Below are 22,491 nucleotides of genomic sequence, written 5' to 3'. Positions count from 1 at the left end.
CGGGCGCTCATTCTCAGGGAAGCGGAGGAATATGTTAATGAACTCCGCGTCTCCCCGTTCCCCTCCGCTCTCCTTCCCTTCCCCTTCCCTTCCCCTCCCTCCCCTCCCTCCCCTCTCTGCCTCGGCGCTTTTGCAGGAGAGACACACATTACGAGGCAGGAGCAGGCTCCGTGCATCGCTTCCACCGCTCGCCATCAGGGTTCAAAAGTTCACACTATTCCCCCAGGGCTACTGTGCTGCTGCAGATGCTGATAGTCTTTTCTTTCACCCCCTCTCTTTTTCTCTCTCTCTCTCTCTCTCTCTCTCTCTCTCTCTCTCTCAGCTCACTTTTTTCCTGCCGCCCTCTCTCTCCCCTCTCTCTCTCTCTCTCTCTCTCTCTCTCTCTCTCTCTCTCTCTCTCTCTCTCTCTCTCTCTCACTCTCTCCCTCTGTACCCTCTCTCCTTCTCTGTTTACACTATTAATCTTGTACACTCTCTCTCACACACTCACTCAGGATGCCTGGCAAGAAAAGGGTGGCTTGAAGGGGGGATTTGGACGTATTTAACCAAAGGGCATCCATCACTCTCGTCTCCCCCCCCCCCCCGTCAGCCCAGCCCAGCCCCGCCCCAAGCCCCAAGCCCCAGACCACGTAGCCTCTCGCGCCCTCGTGTTGCACGCCCTTCTATTTGCCTCTTTCCTCATTTGCTTTGTTTTATTGTTGTGTTGCATATAAATACATCCCTTTCATTTTTTTCCCCCTTCCGGGGGTGTGAAGCCTCGAAGAAATAAACCTGGGCCAGTTCGTGTGGCGGCCGGTCTGTGAAGGGGAACATTGGTAGAATGCAGAGCGGAAAGCCGGGGCAGGGTTGGCTCCTAATCTCCCCAGAGCTGTCAATGTCACAGACAAATAGCAAAACTATCAGATGTGGCGGGTTCACCCAGAGGTTAGCCTTCCCAGGTACCTCCCGCATCCTCTCTCTCTCCCCCCCCCCCCCCCCCCCCCCCCCCGCCTTGTAAATGAGAATTTGATTTTGCCCTCCGCTGGAATCCATTTCTTGAGAAGAATGAAGTTTCAATGCCAAGCCCAGGTGGGCCCCACTGATTTCTTAGGGAAATAAATGGAGATGGGAGAGATGTGTTGGCCTGTACACAGACGTTGACACGACAGATCCCAGTGCCTCTGGGATCCCTCTGTTTAATTGTTTTGGTAATGCAGCACTTTGGGGTCATTAACATGCCCTTGTGGAGTTATTTGAAAATGTTGAGAATGCATCCCAATTTGCAAAGGGATCCTCACACTGCTGTGTGTGTGTGTGTGTGTGTGTGTGTGTGTGTGTGTGTGTGTGTGTGTGTGTGTGTGTGTGTGTGTGTGTGTGTGTGTGTGTGTGTGTGTGTGTGTGTGTGTGTGTGTGTGTGTGTGTGTGTGCGTGTGTCAAGTGGGACACGCTGTCCCCGTGTAAGTATACTGTCGTTGGATTGCTCATCTTTATTGAAAAGTGTGACATATCATTTTTTAAGGGCCGTATTTTTAGTACAAAAGGACATTGTAATGTACAAAATAATGTCCAGTCCTCTTTTATGTGAGGGGAAAAAAAAGGACCGGGGGTATTTATATTTTCATGCTTGTAACTTTGTTGTTTTCGTTGAGAAAAACAAAAACACCCTCCTCATTTATTTCACAAAAGGCAATTTATTATTATTATTTTTACCAAAAACACATTTTTAATGATCAGTTTAACTATAAGAATTCCTTAATACACATTTCAAGACTAAATAGACAATTGAATAAAGTGTTGAGTCTATTTGTCATGTTAAGCTGCTTCATTTAATATATATTTAATAAATACTACTGATATAAATTACATTCACTGTTTGATGCACTTGTTTGATATATACAAACAAACAATTAACCCATCAAATGTAACATTTGAAAAGGGATGAATTAACTGAAAATAACATAAAAACTTGCCATCAAATGTACAACCAATATTGTCATTATTACAATACATTACTACATGTATTCTGATTACATATGTCATTTTTTGTTCATGTATTTCTTTTGTCCTTAACGTTTTTGTCTTAAAAAAAAAAAAAAAGTCAAATGGTGATGCATTCTAATTGAGATTTTTGAGCAAAACTATACACAGGTAAATAAAAAATCAACTGATACAAAATCAGTCTTTATTTAATTTCAAAGACAAATTCAGAAAATGTATTTATATTTAAAGAAAATTCGTTTTTTGAATTTTAAACCGTACAATAATTATATACTAGTTATTTCAGCTTCCTAAAATGGTGCAGTCATATTTAGTATTTTCAAATGAAAAGCCTTTAAGAATGTTTACATATTCTAGATTAATCACTTTAAGATCCATTCGAAAATGTGTTTGGCCATCGGCCTTATCTGTTGATTTATCAGATTGAATACATATTGAATATAAAATATAATAATAAAGAAAATAAATTTAATAAAACAAATATATATTATTTGTTTTATTAAATGTATTTTGACATGTTTAATTGAAGCTTACAAATAAAGTCCAAGAGTAAAATATAGAGTTACAATAACTAGCAAAAACTATACTAACGAATAATCATCTTTCTAGAATTCAGACATTTAGAAAAAACAGCTTATAATCTGCTATGACATTTAATTAATGTATTCAACCTTTTATTGTTTTTAAAAACCTTCAACAATAATTTGCTTAATTATAATTAGCTGTATCAAATATGCTCATTGAAAAGTGACCTTAAGAAATTCAGAATGTATTAGATTTGGGTTTATTAGTATTTTTCTCGCTGATTTACTACATTTCTTTCCCACACCTGTTGGGCCTGAGCAAACCTGTGATTTACAGCAGGTTTCTTGTTCAGAGAACAAGAAACAAAGCTGTTTATTGGCACCATGCGTGTCAACAATGAATCTGTAAAATAAAGACCGTTTTAAATAACGCGGTGCTAAAGAACATATTTATTCATTCATACCCATTCATATTCACTTTCCATTACTGCTAAATGTATTGTTATTAATATTTAAGGCATTTAAGGTAAAAGGAAAAAACAGTATTTTAACCATAAATTTACTGCTCATACAGAGGTTTAGTGTGTTGGTTTTCTTTGAGTGCCGTTCCTCCCGCCAAGGCTCTCACTTTGACTGTGCTATGTGCCGTTTTTATCACAGACGTACAAGCTCTCCTGTGGGCCCAAACTCCCCCTTTGTTGGTATTTATATTCTTACGACAGTTTTTTCTCAGTGTCAGTGAAGCCGCGGAAAACCATCCCCTGCGATTAGAGGATCATTGTATCTGCAGTTAAGCATTTGAATAGTGGTAGTAAATCTACAAAAGAGAAATTCAGGGTCGCTGTAGACGCCGCTTATGGCTGCCCAGGGGGAAGCCGATGTCACATAGTAAATTTAGCCCCTTAGTCTGTTTCACAGTGGCCAGCCTGTGTTGTTTGAATGTAGAGAGGCAGCCCTGCGTGATTTGACATGTTTCGACAGAAACCGGGTATTAACTTTATTCCATTTTTTTTAAATCAGATTCCGTTAAAGGGACATTTAAGCGTTTTGATTCTTCAAGAATATGAGAAAAGCCTTTGTCAGTAATTTCAAATATAATTCATTTGAAGTGGATGCACCTCGTATGTGGTAAATACGTATTGGTAAGTAAATTATTGTGGAAATAGATGTTTCTGTATTTTCTGTCTTGGTCCATTCAGGTTTTTCCACTCTGTTCAATTCTATTCCATTTTACTCTATTCTACAAAGGATTTTAGCCCTATCCAAGCAATATCCAGTACCCCACGAATGAGACACCAGATTTGTGGTGTAGCCTCATTGACATTCCTGGTTCAGGAAAAAAACAACAAAAAAAAAAACCGCGTACGTTTCCATTGTAGTTTCGCAACGGATGCTTCATACCCACGGTCCATGCAAACGGACATAACGTCCTCTGGTTTAAGCGCGCACATTAGGAGCCCCTATACGCAGTTTATGTATCGATGACTGAAGTCCTAATCAAATCAGCGGGTGGAGTGGTGGGCGTTCAGCCCTTAACCTTAGAGGCGCTCTGTCTCCTCTCCTCTGCTCTGATGGCTGCCTTCCCGGAGCGACGCAAAGTAAAGGCCTCCCGCCGTAATGAGGAAAAATGTATAAATTTAGCCGGGTGCCGCGCGCATATTGAGCGGCGGCCGGGTGAAGGTGCAGCCGGCGAGTCCTTTTTCCTAATCAAGGACGGTATCGGGAGAGGGTTGCGGTCTCGCACAGGTCGCCCATAGAATCGGCAGCATTCCACCTCGCAGCCCCCCCCCCCAGGGCCGGGGAGCCTCTCTCTGCCTTCTGTTTCACCTCATCAGCAGGGTTCATCTGGGGGTCAGGTCCTGCCCCCGACGCCGCATTCAGCGCGATACGTCTCGAGCTGAAAGCCACCGCGCTCAAGGACTAAACAGAGGAGAGAGAGAGAGAGAGCGAGAGAAGGAAAACATACGGCGCAACGTCCTGATCCATGCCCGTTCTTTTGGTCACGTATTCCCCTCGATCCGTTCCACCCCGGCCAGGCACACCCTGAAAGCATCGCTCCAACGACGCATGCGCTCGTCCATATTATCTTCCATACCAACTTTGTTGTTTTCGCCGCGGTTGCTAACAGGCAAGTGCGTGAGTTTGTTCCCGGCTTGTGCTCTGTTGAAGTGGCCCGAGGATTTGGTATGATTATCTTCTGACAGTGGAGATAGCGCAGCGTCCTGTGAGCCCTGCGTACAACACCCACACATCTCCCACCGCTGACTTTCGGTTGAACTCCCCCGCCCACCCAGACGGTCCAGTTTTCCACGGAAACCTCAGAATCCATGGTTTCAGTAATAGAAAACACGGGGAACGGATGGGGATTATTATTATTATTTTTTATTTTTTTGCTTGTTCCCTTCCACTCTGGCATTGACAACTGTCCTTTTGAGCATTTTTAATTTTAATTTTATATTTTGGTGTTTTCATAACATCGTTACATTGTGACCAAAGTTAGATATCGTAATAATGTATTTGTCCTCCTACTCAACCATTTCCCTTTCATTTTGATTCACTCTCTGCCTGGCCTTTGATTGACTTTCAGTCTAACTAAAGTGGATTTTAATGAGAGAATACATTAACTCCCTCTGGTCACGGCAGCATAAATCAGCTTTTTCTTGTGGGATCAACTGCTCAGCTCATAACACCATGCTGAGCGAGTGTGAATAACCAAATGAGAGATTGCCGCCTTGGCAAACCGCTGGCAGCACAGATGCATTGTTGTGCATCCGCAGAGCTTATAACCAGTCCGGCAAGGCGGCGAGCATGGCACATTAAAACTCAGTGCAGGGCGATTTGTTTATGAGAAAACGTTCCTTCGGCGAGATTAATTAAGCATACACCTCCGGTCAATTACTATTGATTATCCCCCCCCCCCCCCACTCTCATGCGGGTTGACTCTGATGTTCTCTCGTTGTCGGGCGTTTACTACCTGAGTTGATCCAGCCTTCAGCAGGTTTCCACCTGGATGTACTCATCATGCTTTGCGATGGTAACATTTAATTTATCTCCTTCTGAAGTTTGTAATTGCACTCATGTAAGAGCTAAATAGGTTATGCTCAAATATAAATAAATGGCCATCAAATTAACGTCAAAACCCAAGCTGGGGATGGCACTAATTAAAAAGCAAAAGGGATGAAAATGAAGTCGTGGCATTGCCCTGAATAATTGATAAGGCAATTTATGATTTGTATGAAAGAGTGCCGTCTGTCTGCGACTTTGATGAGGCCCTAATTAGATGCATTAATGTGCCTCTCTCCGCCCGTACCCGAGAAAGGAATCACTTCCAACCCAATTCAAGCACCGCAATGATTGTTGGGTTTTTAACACTCTAAATAATACATGTTGTCCAATAACATTACCTTTTGAATATCCACTTAAAGATTCTTTAGTCCCAAAGAGGTATTTATGGGTAATTGCATTAGAGGAGTCATTGCTCACTCTGGACCAATCGGAATCTGTGGAGGGTGGAGGCAAAGAGCGCAGGAGAGACGGTGGGAACTTTGCCGTGCGCTACGTGTTTTACAGCTGCTCTGCTGCGAAGGGTGCACTCGCACGCCTTCTTTCACTGCCGCTACAGTTCAGTCCTCAACTTAAAGTGAGGCACCTTCTCTCGTTTTTCACCGAGCGGTACATCAACCGACATCCGAGATGTGTCAAAAACCAGTGAAGCTGTTGAATTTGTCTTTAACGTCTGACAGCGTTTGTTATGGTTTTTGGTATCAGGTTGTTGTTTTGGCGTATTCTCTGACACGATACCCCGTGTTCCGTGTACAGAGTAATATTTTATACCGGCATCGCGGCTTCCTTAGCCGCCGCCCCTAGGAAGTAGTTTAGGTTTCCCTTGAAATTACAAAGACACTCGGACGCCGATCCCCTATTTCCTGTATTTAATATCAGATTTGCAGATAAGTGAGGTCATGTTTTCCACTGCGAGGGTGTTAAACACGCATGGACGTGTAATGTTTATTGACTCAAGTACATCAGAGTTATCCCGTGTTGATTTTGTACCTCTTTAGCTATTAACGGGGCTCGACCTCCGAGATAAATGAAGAGTGCGTGAGATAGACGGATGAGGGGATTAGAAGAGGGCCGTAACAGGGAAGCAGGCCGGGGGAAAAAAATGGAGGGACTGCCGGCGGATGGATGAGGTGGGAGCAGCTTAATGACTGCTGCTTGTTATGATGTACTGAATCGGGTTCTCTTTGACAAAACAGTCCTTAGCACCTCCGTATTTATAGTGTCACCAGTCAGTCCATCCACAAAGGCAGGCCGATGATATGTGAGTGTGATAGTGCTGCGAGGTGTCTGGGGCTGTGCTCTGGAATGACCCGCTCATCCGTCAGACCCACGAGCTCAAGCACTGCGGGTTTATCTGATCACACAAAGGAGCGGCATTAGTCCCGTAACAGATTGCATAAATCTGATATGATCCTCGAGCAAAAACTATGAACTATGTTTTGTTTTTTGTTTTTGTTTTCTCAAGTTCCTTATTTTGTGATTTGAAGTAGGGTGGGAGGAAAAAAAATCATCGACTACTCGGTCGGAGTAGCTATTGAGTCAGGAAGCTTTTCCAAGTTGCCAATTTTTATCAGCGAGGAAGAGGGTGTCATTTGTCAATGTTTGGGGGGATCCTCCTTGTTTAAACTATGGGTCCTAGTTGCGGTACGACATGTTTGGTTTTCTTAGCGGTTAAACAGGGCCGTCTGAAAGGGGATGGATTCCAGGCCCTTGCCTTTGTCAGTGGTCTGAATGGGGTGTCACACCGACTAGTGTAAATGGACTTTAAATTGTTCCTGTATATTAAACTAAAATGGCGGTGCCTGTTCCACCATTACTTTTCTCCTTGTAAGGCTCATGCCTAATGTCTAGTGACCGGAGAGAAAGTTCAGCTTTGTTTGTGAAGCAAAGAAAACCAGGTACTGCTGAGTGATCGAGCTGCGGAGCCTGCTCTGGGTTCAGCTGAGCTGTTATACCACTGATGTACAGCGTTGAAAAGTTAGGGAGTAAACAACATGAAAAAGGCTTTTCGAAGCTGTTTTTTTTTAATTTATTTTTTTTAATTTTACGGTGAATCATAGAACAGCACATGTTTTCTAAGGATACAACCCTGGTGTCACCGTTGAAGAGTGCTAAAATTTGTTTCCAGGGTCGCTCCCACTGAAAGCGCCGTGTGAGCATTAGACGCCGCATGTTCATGGCGTGTCTGCCTGCGTTTCTTACGACCGCCGTTTGTGCCCTTTTAACGAGGAGTTGATTTAAGATGTAACGCCCCCCATCGCTTCTGTTCTCAGTCTTTGGGGAAATCTCACCTGTGGCAGCCCAGGAGCTAAGCAACATCCTGAAGCAGGGCTACTTGGAGAAGAAACGACGAGGTACTGCAGCGCGGAAGTCACGTGTGTCAAATTGCATTTGCAAAGATAATTCATCCAACTTGTTATTTAATTGCAGGAGCCAATTTATGAATGGAAGGTGTGTGTGTGTGTGACAAAGGCTCTGTGCTCTGTGTGTTCAGTGCTAACCCTGCCTCGTCCTTTTTTAAGACCACAGCTTCTTCGGCTCCGAGTGGCAAAAGAGATGGTGTGTCCTCAATAATACCATATTCTACTACTTTGGCAGTGAAAAAGGTTCGTCCAAATGCCATCAAACAGAAACCTACGGTATGAGCAACATAAGGCGGATCAAACCAAATGTCCACCGTCTCCCCCCGTCCCTGTCTCCTCAGACAAACAGCAGAAAGGTTCTTTCTATATCAACGGCTACAGTGTGGAGCTTGTGAGCGGCTTGCGTAAAGACTCCAGGAAGAACGCTTGTTTTGAGCTCAGCGCCCCCGGGCGACGGACGTACCAGGTGGGTATTATCACACCACAGACACGCAGTTAAAAAATCTGAGCGATACGGATCGAAAGGCTCATTTTTTTTTTTCTTGTTTTTAAAGTGGCGTTGAGAACACTGAATTGCAATGCGAGGCACTTCATTTAATTCTCTGGCAAGTAAAAACGCAAAAGCACATTTCTAGTTTAAATATTTAAGGCAATTTCTCACGACTGTTTTTCCCCGACGTTTCTAAAAGCACATTTGTGAAACATTTATGCTCCCCGCGCTTATCGTTTCCCGTCATGATTAAGAGTATGAGGCGATGTGACTTGAGTCTAGATTTCCACTGGTACAGAATATCAGCTTTTTATGAAATCGTTTGTGCAGCATTGAATACCCCCCCCCCACCGCCACCATTTCAACAGGGCCAAGAACATTCTTCTTTGTTGTTTTCTTGTAAATAGACAAAAAGCGATTGGAACATGAGGGGGAAAAAAAACAATAATAATAATAATTTAAATGTGATTTCTTGTAAACACGCCCTAAGGTATCATATAATGATCGTGGTATTGATGTCACTGCATCCCACCAGTTCACTGCCAGCAGTCCTCGAGGGGCCAAAGAATGGGTTGACCAGATCAATTTTGTCCTGAAAGGTAAGACGCCGCCGCCTCCCCGGTAGTTTTCGAAAGACACACCGGGAGTCCAGAAAACAAAATTAAAGGAGGAGCCCTGGTTGCCTCACCGGTGATTTTTCCAGCCGTTTGACTTGTACATGTGTGTTTTGTGCAGTGGGGTCAGAAGTGAAGAGAGGCGGTGGTGGGGGGGGGGCGGCTCTTTGTCATCCCCGACTCGGAACAAAAGCAGCCCCCTCTTCCGTCACGAGCAGACTGTCCAATCACACGGGCTCAGAACCTCCTCATTGTGAGCGTCACCCTGGGTCCGTGTGATAGACACCACCATCTTACCTCCAGCTCTACACTCTTTCCTGCGCTGCCCCCCCCCCCCCCCCCCCCCCACCTCCCACACACACACACACACACACACACACACACACACACACACACAAATTCCGACTTACGGGAAATTGATTGGGAGACGTTCTGGTTATCCTCCAGCGACATTGATTTCTGCCCCAGCCGCCGGCGCACGGCGGGGGACCTGATACTCTGTGTTGCAGTAGCCAGTCGCTCGCAATCACACCGGCCCTCCATCTGAGCGGGCGGCTTGTGCTGCGGCTGCTCTATAACGGGCTCGCATCGGCCCGCCCGTTTGCGGGAAGTAACCCACACTCGCAGCTTGTCTCAGTTTTGCCCTCTGCCCCTTTTTTTTTTTTAATTTATTTTTTATTTTATTTTTATATTTTTGACACCACAAATCAAACATATAGGATTTTTAGTCAATCATTTTCTCACTTTTCCCTTCTGTTCTCCACATGAATGTATACAGATTTGTTGGGAGTGTAAAACGTTGGTGTCTGTTTTTATCCGATAGATGCTCCGTTCACTATGAATCAAGACGTATGTTAGTGTTTTTTTTATTTTATTTTTTTCGGGGGATGTCATGTTCGCCTCGTAAAAGAAATATAGAGCGATGGGGGACTCATCTGAAACACAGGACGCAAGTCTAAATCAAACGGCCGCGGCACCGTGATCCCCGGCGTCAGGTCACGCGTCCCGTGCAGACTCGTGACTCGCCGAGGACCCGTCAACACTTGTATTCCTCATGTTGTACCTGCTGCTCATGTGGCTCTTTGGTGCTGAGCTGCACCACTCATCTCGCTGTGCCGCCGTTCCCCGGCAGATCTCAGCTCCAACTTCATCCCTTTCGACGAGGAGGAGGATGAGGATGAGGATGAGGAGGACGAGGAGGGGGAGGAGGGAGAGGAGGGAGACGAAGAGGATGAGGAGACGTACGATGACATTGAAAAGGTAGTCGGCGGACCTCCCCCACCGCGGCCCAGACCTGCCAGCAGCCAGGAGGAGTGGAGGAGGAGGCAGGGAGGGCTGGAGAGGGGCAGGGTGGGAGAGGAGGAGGAGGCAGAGGGCGAAGACGAAGATGATATCTACGAAGTTCTGCCAGGTAAGAGGGAGACACACACACACACACACACACACACACACACACACACACACACACACACACACACACACACACACACACACACACACACACACACACACACACACACACACACACCCTCATCTCATGCCCCACAAGGGACTTAGTTAACGGACAGTAGATTGCTGCAGTAACTGTCTGTGGTTGTGATGTTTGTGTTTCCAGGTGCTGGGCTCACAGCGTAACTCCCAGACTGATCACTGATTATAAATCAGGCAGCACTAATAAGCTTGTCAGGGCTGCTGTTACTGAGCCACACAGGGTGCCAAGGGGAAGTTTTTCACCGCGCTGACTGGTGATCCGCTCTTCTTGGTCTCTTTCCCAACCTTGATCATTAACGGCCGTAGAGCCGTCCAATAAGCCCTTCAAATCTGCAAGCTCAGCCGATAAAACCAGCACGACCAGATCAGATATAATGTTTATTTTGACCAACGTTGCCAAGAAAGTAAAATATTTTTCGCGTGGAGAGAAACACCAAAGGAGCAACAAAAGACGCCGTCGTTTATTTGTGAACATTGCAAATCCCCCAGAATAATATCCAGGACCAAATCCATCCAGCTCTCTGTGTCCTGTGTGTCAGTCGACTACAGGACCCTGAGAAGGACAAAAGGGGCGATCTGATCTTTCCAGGGCCGCCATCCATCACCCTCTCTATTAAAAAAGATACATCAAGATTTTGTTTCGCTCTGCGAGTACATTACCTTTGCCAAAATCATTGGTAAGAGGGAAATCAGTCTTCAGACTGTCATGCCTGCGTATAAAGCCATCTGGGAGGGGGTACAGACCCTGACCACAGATGGCATATCGGATGACAGGCTCTTTCGCTCACTTTCTCACCCCTTCACTTATCAATCACGCTGCCTTTCTCTTTGGTCGCTGCTCGCTTATTCCTCTGAACGGTGAATGGATACTGTCAAATAATCTGGCTTTTACTGGCCCCAAAAAAATCGAATTTAAAATTGAATTAACACATTTTATAATATATTTTGTACCTTTTAAAAAAAAAAAAAAAAAAAAAAAAAACTAAAACAAAAAAAAACCCTGGTAATTAGAATTTTCTGTAATGGTCTTCGTGACATTCATTTCATGTTATTTTCTGTCATACTAAATACAAAAAATGAAAAAAGTCAGTATCGCCAACATTCTAGATTACGTACGTCTATGTTCGTATTTTTATATAAACCATTTTCGATTCTTGCAAACTGGTTTTCAGTGTGAGCTTCATGTCATGTGGTTTGCATGCAGCACAGCTCTTCTGCACGTCTATTTTAATCGGCAATGGGAAGTGAAATTGCTAAATATGAGCTCTCAGCCTTTTTCCAGGTGAAGAGATCCCTGTGTTTGGCGTGAGCTCAGCGCCACACAGGGCTTTGTTGCAGAGAGCATTCAGAGGGGCGGTGGCATCGGCTCCGCTGCTGATGACTGATTTTATGGGGTGGAAAACGAAATCACGTTGATAAAGAAAGCGCTGGCCCATGGCGGTGGCCCCTCAACTGAAGAATGCTCTGCTCTACACAACTTGAGCAGCCCTGAACTAATGTTTGGACTCTGCAAACAAGATTAGTGTGTGTGTGTGTGTGTGTGTGTGTGTGTGTGTGTGTGTGTGTGTGTGTGTGTGTGTGTGTGTGTGTGTGTGTGTGTGTGTGTGGGGGGGGGGGGGGGGGGGGGGTCTTGATTATCTCCATTTTATATTGACATATATTGATTTTTAATTATATGCACGATGCATTGATGTGTAGTCGCCATTTTGTCAAAAAATATATATATTTGTGTGTGTGTGTGTGTGTGTGTGTGTGTGTGTGTGTGTGTGTGTGTGTGTGTGTGTGTGTGTGTGTGTGTGTGTGTGTGTGTGTGTGTGTGTGTGTGTGTGTGTGTGTGTGTGTGTGTGTGTGGAGACAGATAGAGATTGAGAGGGAAAGGGAGAATTGCCAGTTCCTGGAAGCGGAGGGACACGTTGCGGCGGAGGGTGGATAGGATTGCCGGCTGGTTTGCGCGGCTGTCAGCCTGCCCGTGTGAGGATGGATGCCGGAGACGGGGCAGGAATATCACCGTGTCACCACTTAGAGCAGCGTGCGCCACGCCCACCAATCGATAACGCTTCTACCTCCGTGCACCTTGAAGGCGCTTTGTACGGGCGTCGGTACAAGCGGTGACGAGGTTATCCGGCGGGGAGGCGTTACAGGCGGCTGGATTTTTGGTTTGAGTTCTCAGTCTCGTGTAGTGTAGAAAGAAAATAAGAACAACTCTGGAGAGGTGTTCAGTTTGTTTATTAGTGGTTATGAAGATTAATTACATCATCCTGGATAGGGGTGGGACAAAAGATCAATACTGCAATATATTGCGGTACTTCCTCTTGTGACACGTCATAGATACACAGTATGAAATACCCAGCCAATAATAATTCAATAACAATACCCTAAGACTGTATGTATGTATTAAAAAGCCTTTTTTTTATTTTTATTTTTTATTTTTTTAATATGTTTATTTGTGTTGGACTTTTGTCACTATATGCACTTTGGGTTACCTTGTTTTATCTTTGGTTTCTTAATTATCCCGTGCACTTAAAAATGCACTGAATTAAATATCGCAAATAATTGCTGTTTGCTGTTGCTCAAAGTCTATTTCGCATATTATTTCCTTCTTCAATTACAGATATCGTGCGGAACCGTGACAAACTTTCTCACAATATATCATTTATCGCAGAATGGGGTGTATTGTCATGCCATCATCACAACCATTATTTTGTGAAATGTGTTGCGAGTTACCGCGTCGATTCACACCCATTATGCAAAATAGTACCAAAGTGCACTATCACGGATGGTGTTTTCATATTTCATAGTAAATATTTGATTTTGACGCTTTTGCTTGTTTTTATTGTTTCCCAGAAGAGGATTTTCCAGATGCTGTGGGCGAGGCCGGCGACAGCAACGCCAAACCAGGTCAGAACCTACCCAACGATATTCTTTTCACGACCAACGTTCTCTCAGAATCCCTCAATTTACTTTCTTTCCTTTATCACAATAGAATTCTCACCAGTATTCCTCCATTCAAGCCATTTCATATTTTGCAACAACTGTTTTAGTTTATTTATCTTACAAAGTATTTTCTGAGCTCTACAAATGGTATTAATATGGCGTATGAAGATGAACGCTGTCTCTATATTTTAAATGCAAATAAATGTTTTTGTTTTTTTTCCTGTGATAAATTCCACTGTCTTGGCTGCATAGCGATACACGCAGTTAACGTTTTAGTTTTTTTTTTTTTTTTTCTCTCCCGACAGTGTGGTTGTCAGATTATTCTAACTACTACCAGGGCCTGTGGGACTGCGAGGCTGATCAGCCAGACGAGCTGACCTTCCAGAGAGGAGACCTCATCTACATCCTTAACAAGGTCAGAATGAACCGCAGCTAAATGAATCAGTGATTACGTCCATTTTTTTTGCCTTCAGGTTATTAAGTGTTTTCTTTTTAACACACAGCACCTGCTCATTACGAATACGCAGACACGGTTGAGTTGTAATAACGGCGGTTCGGAAAACAGGCAGAGTTGTCGTCAAACGTGTAATTAGTAGGCATTTATTTTGCCTCACGTTCGGTGGCTTTTGACAAAATTGGGCTGTAACCGCATCACGCTCAACATTAACTCCAATAATCGCTTTCTTTTGCTCATTTACCCCCCTCATCATACTGATACCCCCCGCGACTGCATTCCCCCGTCTGATAGCGCTTGTATCTGGTGACCGTGAAGCAACAGTGACGCACCAGCGGCACACTGTCTATTCCGGGGCCACCGGGGTGAAGAGCCATTCAGATGCTCGGTAATGGTGCTGTTGTTCATTATGGCGCCTACACCGCAGGGGTTAATAGAGTGAACAAGTCATGCAAAGCCCTCATCATATTGTCACTCTGACACAAACTACAGGAGAAGCTGCTCCGGAAATCAGATCTTCTCCCTTCAATCGTTCTCCGTATTTAAGAGCTATCTTTTAGCTGCATACAGAGTGTCTGCTGGAGAAAGGCTGCCATATACTGGAAATCAATGGCTTGTCATTTAGCCACTTTTGTAATACTGCATTCAGGGACTTGTTCCCATACACACTCGTATCTATTAGGGGGTTCTATCTGGGGGTGGAGGAAATGCTCCTTTTTTTCGGAATTTACTCTGTGGCGGCTGAGAAATAATTTTGTATTGATATTATATTGATTATAGGATATTAATTTTCCTATATTGACTTTACAGTGTAGCATAAGCCTATTTTAGAAAACACATTTTTCCTGTAATGATAATATACGCTCTGATTACAACAATCATATTGCTATGATTGTGAAATTCAAAAGGTTTGGTTTTACTTAAACCTCCCGAAACAACCAAACCTTTTCAGTTTGCTTTTGATGAATTGGAGCCCTTTTAGGTAAAACCGACAGAACGGGACAAGTGAAATATGGCCGTCACAGGTGATGGACTTTTAATGGAACTCGTCTTGTCAGCGGCCGATTAATGAGTTGCCACCGTCCTGGCTCCGTGTGCGCTGGTGGATGGGGGGGGGCGTGCCAAAACAGCCATGCCCGTATTTCATTTCAGGATGATAAAGGCGCCATACTTGAGAAACAAAGAAGGTGGCTTGGCTCTGTGCTATGAAATTCACCGCACCTTCACATCCTTGGCCCTGCCCGTTGAATTGCTTCCCGCTGCTTCAGATTACCACCTCACTGGAGGCTCAAAAACGCTCGCCTGCTCCGGGTCGGACGCACAACTGTAGCTGCAGCATTTCACCGTCTTTAATGACACAGATTAGTCTTGTTTTGTCAAGCGGTACGCCTTAGTCATAACATAGTGACAGACTGCAAGAAGGGTATCCTAACTATTTGTTAATGGATTCAAACCGGTGGTCTGGTTGTAAATTATTTAGAAGTGATCTCCGGGTGACTCGCAAATGTTTGGTTTCAAGTGACGACGTGACTCCACCCGTGTCCCATTTTGCGTCCTAATGGCATCGCATTTCCCTCATGAATGGCATTATTAGGATTATACGCGGTAATCAGCTATTTATTTTAATGGGCCCTCTGGGAGGGCTTCCCCGCTTCATCCATGCGCACGCGGGGGCCCGACAGCCTTCGGTTTTACGGGGGATTCCTCAGAACCCTGACCCCGGTGAAATACGGGCCCTTGGCAGCATCTCAAGTCTGTATCTTAACTGAGGACCCGGACACATAAAATGGCCGCAATAAAACCAGGGCCCATAAATTCTCCTATGGGGTAGGAGGCCCGGTTGTCTGTGTTGTTATGTCAACACTGGCCATAATTACAAGGTAATAAGGACACACTCTAAGTGCTAAATCAATGGTGCTAACAAACTGTTATTTTTAAAGCTTGGATGTGATTGACTGCTGAAGTGCAGAGTGGGATAGCCACAGGCGTGGTGTCGTATGGCTGTGAACTGAGTAGAAGCTGCCGATTATATGAAAGGCCCTCATCAATCATTATTGATCTCTCACTTACAGTAAAGCGGGGGCATTTTTACTGTATTTGTGTGTGTGTGTGTGTGTGTGTGTGTGTGTGTGTGTGTGTGTGTGTGTGTGTGTGTGTGTGTGTGTGTGTGTGTGTGTGTGTGTGTGTGTGTGTGTGTGTGTGTGTGTGTGTGTGTGTGTGTGTGTGTGCGTGCGTGCGTGTGTGTGAGACACTTGGCAACGAAAATGAATTAGAGACCCACTGCTGCTACGAATCCCATTAGTTCAGGAGGATAATCTTATAGTACACCTCCGCCACTGGTTTACCATACTGAGGTCTTGATATTACGGCTCAGGGCGCTCATACACACGAGGGAAACACAATGGGAAATCCATCTTGTGATTTTTTTTTCTTTTTTTTTTTTTTTTTTTTTTTGCTCTGGCATTTCATTTGAGAGCTTGCATTTTTCTAATGTGCATTACGGCTTTACGCTGACATTTTAGTTTGTTATGAAAAATACTGTTAATGTTTTGCGATATCGCTCACTCGGATATTTTGTCTTTTCTTTCTTTTACGCATGATAATGCAACTAAAACCGCATCGTGACATCAGATAGCCAGAAAAAAATATTTTGTAAGATGGAGATTGTGATCATGTCAAGACAAGCTATCACGATGACAAAAGGTCATCGCACGCACGCACGCATGCACATACGCACGCAGCACCTTTGACATCGCTAATGCTCCTATTCTCTGCTGGGGACGTTTCTCACTAATCCGTACTGTTGTCCTGCATTCTCGCCTTCTAATTTATGTAGCAGAATCAAAGACACGGGCTCTACAGGTCAGCTCTCACATTCCTGTAATCCCACAGGCACTCATGGAGAACGGCTGGACGGAGTGGAGAGAGATTTATGACACAAACCCATTCGGGGGTCCCTTTAAACTCCAGCAAGGAGCGCCGCCGCCGCCTCTCCCGCTCTCTTGCCTTCCATCTTCCTGCTCGGCGCCCGCTGCCTCGGCCCTCTCCGTCCAACCAAAGCCCGGAGAGCGGGCGAGGGTTCATCCAATCCTGTGAGGGGCCCCAAAAAAAAAAAAAAGACGCGTTCACGTTGTGTCTGGCCAGGGGGTTTCTCCTGTTAAAGCCGGCGAGAACATGGACACCACTGACACCTTGTGACCGCGCCCAGCAGTGCTCGGGCCCTGGGAGAGCGCCTCGTGTTATACGAGCAGCGTTTTCACCGCTGACAGGCTACACACGCCGGGGGCTGATTTACGCCGCGTTTCGCTCTAAATCAACAGCAGCTTTACCGTGCGTGATTTACACACAACGCCCCAGCAAACGCAAAAGGCAAATTATGATTTGGATGGGTGCCGCATCGCTGGATGATGTGGAAAAACAAACTAATTAGGGAAGGGGGGGGGGGCGGGGGTGGAGGGAGGGAGAGCCCTCCTTTTTGGGGCCGTATGCATCCTATCTGTGGGTAAGCTACGACAGTAGCCGGCGTCTTTAGCGACCGCAACCGGCTGCTCCCCTTTCCAACCCCCGACGTGTCCACGGGTCACAACAAGTGAATGCGGCCAAAGAAAAAGGAAGGAGTGGGGGAAAACAATCAGATGGGAAAAGTTAAGCAAGGGAAACAAAGAGGGTGGGGATCCCTTTATCCCTTTGTGTGGATCCTGCCCCCACCACCACCACCACCACCATGACCACTCCCCAGCCTGCCTTTTCTCCTTTTCTCTGTCACACACAGACCATTTAAAGACCCCTAGCTGCTATTGTGGCCATAGACACCAAGACACTATAGACAGGCAAGACATCCTATTTACCACCCAAAGTAGCAGGGGGTGAGTCTGGGGTTCGGGGTCGTGCAGGAGGCAGCGGTCATCCCCCGGTCATCTACAGTAGGTCATTATTCAGCCCAAGCCAATAGTCCAGAACCGTGCCGCAGCGTCCCAGCCCCCGATCCATTCTGCTTAATTATTATAAATGAGGGGTGGCGTAAACAGCCATCATTACAGACACTCAGCGGCATACACAAATCCACTTTAAATTGCTATTAAGTTAAGGAGCCATCCGTAATCCCTGGCGAGCATTAGAAAGGAGCGAGTAGCTTTGCTTTTTATTAAATCTCATTGTCCCTGAGATATTTTCGAGCGTTCTCATGCCCCGTCATGCTTCTACTTTGGAACCAATCCACTGATTTAATTGAAAGCCCTCTTGGAGAAAATGGACACTAAGTAGCCATTTCAATCTCTGGTTGTGCAGAATAATCAGCCATATATCTTAATTGTTATCACCCCCCCCCCCCCCCCCCACAAAAAAAAAAAAGATAAAGAGAAGAAAATTCTATGTTCAAAATTGATTTAAATAGAGAAAACAAGCACTGGAGTATTTTTTTTGGGGTGTATCGTCAGAGCATTTGTAGAGCACATAAAGTGGTGTACCTGTGTAACGAGTTAAAAGATTTCGCTTCCGTAACCCAATTGTGTGTGTGTGTGTGTGTGTGTGTGTGTGTGTGTGTGTGAGAGAGAGAGAGAGAGAGAGAGAGAGAGAGAGAGAGAGAGAGAGAGAGAGAGAGAGAGAGAGAGGAGAGAGAGAGAGAGAGAGAGAGAGAGAGAGAGAGAGAGAGAGAGAGAGAGAGAGAGAGAGAGAGAGAGAGAGAGAGAGAGAGAGAGAGAGAGAGAGAGAGAGAGAGAGAGGGAGAGGGAGAGGGAGAGGGGGAGGCTGGCTGAGTGGGAGAAGCAGAGATTGTAACACCCAGGCGGTGGGTTCAGCGGCAGGGCAATGAGAGACTTCCTGCGCTCCATCACGCCCAAGGCCTGCCACAGTCAGCTGGTGGCCCAGGAAAGATGCCTCATGTGTCAGGCTTATTAGCACTCCCTCTGTGTGTGTGTGTGTGTGTGTGTGTGTGTGTGTGTGTGTGTGTGTGTGTGTGTGTGTGTGTGTGTGTGTGTGTGTGTGTGTGTGTGTGTGTGTGTGTGTGTGTGTGTGTGTGTGTGTGTGCGCACGCGCGCTAAGAAAGGCGTGAAATGAGGAGAAATAGGCAGATATACTGTAAACTTTACCATTTTACCGTGTGTGTAGCGGTGGAACACAGAAGCGGATTCACTGAGAATGCCCGTGTCTGTGGAAACGAAAAGCGTCTCCCGGTCTCTCCTCCGGATAGACGGATGAAATAAAGATTTAAAAAGGGAGTGTGAGGATTGTCGTCGCCCGATAAGGTCTCAGGACCCGGAGCACCTGTCCCACGCCGGTAAACAAGTCCTTGTCATTCACAGTAGCCAGCCAACCTCTACCAAGCTGCGCCCCGCCCGCCGCCCCCCGCCTGTCAATCTGTCCTGCGGTCGGGGACGTGAGCGATGGGGCCCATCAGAATGCCACCATTAGCCAGCCCCCTGAGTGGTAAATAAACGATCGTGCCGGTACACTGCAGGTGTTGTCACGGCAACCGGCTCTCATTCGCCGCCCCCCCCGCCCCCGCGTTTGCTCTCAGCCCTCGGCGGAGTCACCGGGAGGTCAGCGCGCGCGTGCGGCGCGGCGCGGCGCGGCGCTGTTCTCCGGCGGCAAGGCGCCGTCGACACCGCGTCCAGGCGCGGGCCCCCCCCCCCCCCCGCCCCCCCACCCTGGCTGATGGGATGGCGTCGCGCGGACACATCCTAGAGCTCAGCCGCGGAGAGGACACCCGAGTTCTCTCAGCCCAGAGAGCGCGCGGCGGCCGCTGCGGCGGCGGCGGCGTCTCCGACTCCACCCTGCCTGTTTATGGAACACACAGCTCCATTTCAAATGAATACTTAACAACCCGTCTTCAGTCACGCCTCCTCTATGGCCAGAAATGTGTCGTTTCCATCCTCAATATCGGGTTTTCATTGCGGAAGACGTAGACGCACGCAACGCAAACAAATCAACCTAAAAGACAACAAAGAAATCAAACAGAAGGAAGGGGGGGACATTCGAGACTTAGCTCGAGTTTTTGTCATTTGGATAATTTACTCTGCGCGCCGCTCGGAATGTCCCTATTACAGCAGGTGTACTCTGGATGAACCCGTCTCAAGTACGAGGAAGATGGACTCTGCACGCCTGACAGACCTCCGCCGCCATTGGCACCCACTCGGCGATGCGGCAGTTGTATTAAAATGGTGGTGCTGATAATCCAAAAGACCTTTCTCGGGGAGAATTTCCGACCGCGTGCACAGATGGGCCACGTAGATAAATAAAACTCTCTGTCACGACGGTGAGTGTAATAGTGCCGCGATGCCCCCGAGGGAGAACAGCCCACCCCATCGCCGCCGCCCCCCCCCCCGTCCGTCTGTCTCCCCTCTTCCCATCTTCTTCCCCCCGCGAAGTACTCCAGCTCGTCTTCCGCAGCCGGGCCTCTCCCTCCGCGGCCCCGACGGGCCCGCGGTGTGCATGTGGAGAAACTTCCGGCCACCCAGCTCCACCCCTCCCCCGCCGTGCAGGAAGCCTCTTCTCGTTTTTTTTGTTTGTTTTTTGTTTGTCTTTTTTCTAAAGATCTCAAAGAAAGTGTACATTTATCCGTTGCTCGGAGCGGCTTGATGAAGGGTCTGACCTGGTTGATAATGTACAGTACTGTGTTCCGCACGGCGGGATGGATCATCTGCTTATCGTGGCTAAATACACGTGCTCCAAGAACACTTGAGTCTCCGGCTCCTTCCTCTCTAAGCGATCCATTCATCGCGGTTGTCCAGCCAACACTCATTAGCAGCTGGCCTGCCTCTCATTACTCTGGCTGCAGAGGGGTGTCAGAGGTCTGGATGATAGGCTGCACCACTGACAACATGCCGTTCATCACCGCGGCCTGTGTTTGCCTTGGTGTGTGTGTGTGTGTGTGTGTGGGTGTATGTGTTCTTTGCTGGACCCAATCAAAGGCTTTCACAGACCTCGCATCTATGTACCTTGCATAAGTGTGTGTGCGCGTGTGTGTTTGTCAAACCAATGTCGTTCTCGCAGATTGGATACAAGGGAGTGTGTGTGTGTGTGTGTGTGTGTGTGTGTGTGTGTGTGTGTGTGTGTGTGTGTGTGTGTGTGTGTGTGTGTGTGTGTGTGTGTGTGTGCGTGTGCGTGCGTGCGTGCGGACTTTGAGTCCCTGAGACACACTTGCACATAGACAGGCATCTTGTGCTCTTCTTGACTGTGCTAGATAGACAGGGTGCTCACCGGGTCCTTGACGTGCTTGAATTTCATCTTTAAAAATGTTAGTACTGGAATACTTTGAAAATAGAGCCAGATAAAGATATCTGTCTTGTAGACATTCTTGAAAAATGAAAAAATTGTGCTTTAAAAAGTACTTGAAAGTCCTTGAATAAAATGTGATAATTCAAGAATGAGCCCTGAATAGAGGATCTACTGTATCTGTTTCATCTTCTCTGCTCAGTACCAAGATTAAACACGCATACACACACACACACACACACACACACACACACACCTCTCTGCTGTAAAACAGAGAGGTGAGGGCACTGGGAAATGAATGAAAGGAGCCTCTGCTTATCTCACCCACCTCGCCTCCATCCATACATTGATTTTTTTCAGTTAAACTACTCTAGGGTGGTGCCAATCTACACAGTGGAAGTGTGTGTGTGTGTGTGTGTGTGTGTGTGTGTGTGTGTGTGTGTGTGTGTGTGTGTGTGTGTGTGTGTGTGTGTGTGTGTGTGTGTGTGTGTGTGTGTGTGTGCGCGCACGCACACAAAGTCGTTCCTGGACGTGTTTGGAGAAATGGGGAAAACCCTGGAGAGGTCATTGAATAAACATCCTGGAAAGATAACTTACAATAATACCATTTACCCTTAAAACAAATAGAAATGCGACCAATCAAGTAACAACTCAAGCAACAAATTCTTTGTCCTATTTTTAGGTAGATGGTTCACGTCACATGTTTGAATCAAAAAACATGTATGGTATGTCATAGATAAAAAATATATATATAATAATTATGTATTAATTATTAATTAAAAAGTAATTTTACATGGTACATCGATTTAGCACAATGCTACAGCTTAGATAACTTTTAAGAAGTCTACAGCTTAGATAAAATTTTTAATAAAATATGAAATTTTTGATGTCACGTAAAAGCAGCTATTTAACCACACCATACTCTTTTTGGTCAGATAAATAAAACTGTAATGCAGTGATTCACAAAGGGATGGAATGAAGATAGTCTTCTGGTTTGGGAGTAATTGAGGCATGTGGCCATATATATATATATATTTCTTTCTTAAGACCAGTATTTTTTTAATCAAACCTTTATGATCCGGACCTGAAGGCCCGTAATTCAATTGTACACTAAAAGATTTTGAAAGGATACGAGAGAAGTCACACTGCTTTTCGTGGGTGCTTGATTCTCCTTTGGCTATTTTATTTTGCTGTTGTTTTTTTGTGTGTGTGTGTGTGTGTGCACGTCTATATTCGTATTCATCCGTTGTCGTGAACCTAACGTCTTGGGTTTCAGGACTACAACATCCACGGCTGGTGGGTCGGCGAGCTAAACGGCACCGTGGGGATCGTCCCGAAGGACTTCCTGCAACCCGCCTACATCCTGTGA

The 22,491-nt window shown here is 46.0% G+C and overlaps 1 protein-coding gene across 1 annotated transcript in view; it reads left to right on the top strand.

The window, feature by feature from the left end:
- The window catches only part of skap1 (src kinase associated phosphoprotein 1), a gene marked incomplete at its 3' end in the record, with an annotated part of 29,281 nt that extends 6,790 nt beyond the window's left edge, over positions 1-22,491 (top strand). The window contains exons 5-12 of the mRNA XM_080021295.1: positions 7,838-7,918; positions 8,087-8,170; positions 8,269-8,393; positions 8,953-9,016; positions 10,164-10,442; positions 13,367-13,420; positions 13,762-13,871; positions 22,399-22,491. Coding sequence (XP_079877421.1) covers positions 7,838-7,918; positions 8,087-8,170; positions 8,269-8,393; positions 8,953-9,016; positions 10,164-10,442; positions 13,367-13,420; positions 13,762-13,871; positions 22,399-22,491 — 890 coding nt within the window. The remainder of the gene's footprint in view (positions 1-7,837; positions 7,919-8,086; positions 8,171-8,268; positions 8,394-8,952; positions 9,017-10,163; positions 10,443-13,366; positions 13,421-13,761; positions 13,872-22,398) is intronic.

The sequence above is a fragment of the Zeus faber genome, assembly GCF_960531495.2.
Source record: "Zeus faber genome assembly, chromosome: 20".
In the NCBI taxonomy this organism is placed as follows: Eukaryota; Metazoa; Chordata; class Actinopteri; order Zeiformes; family Zeidae; genus Zeus; species Zeus faber.
This window is presented reverse-complemented; position numbering and strand designations above follow the sequence as displayed.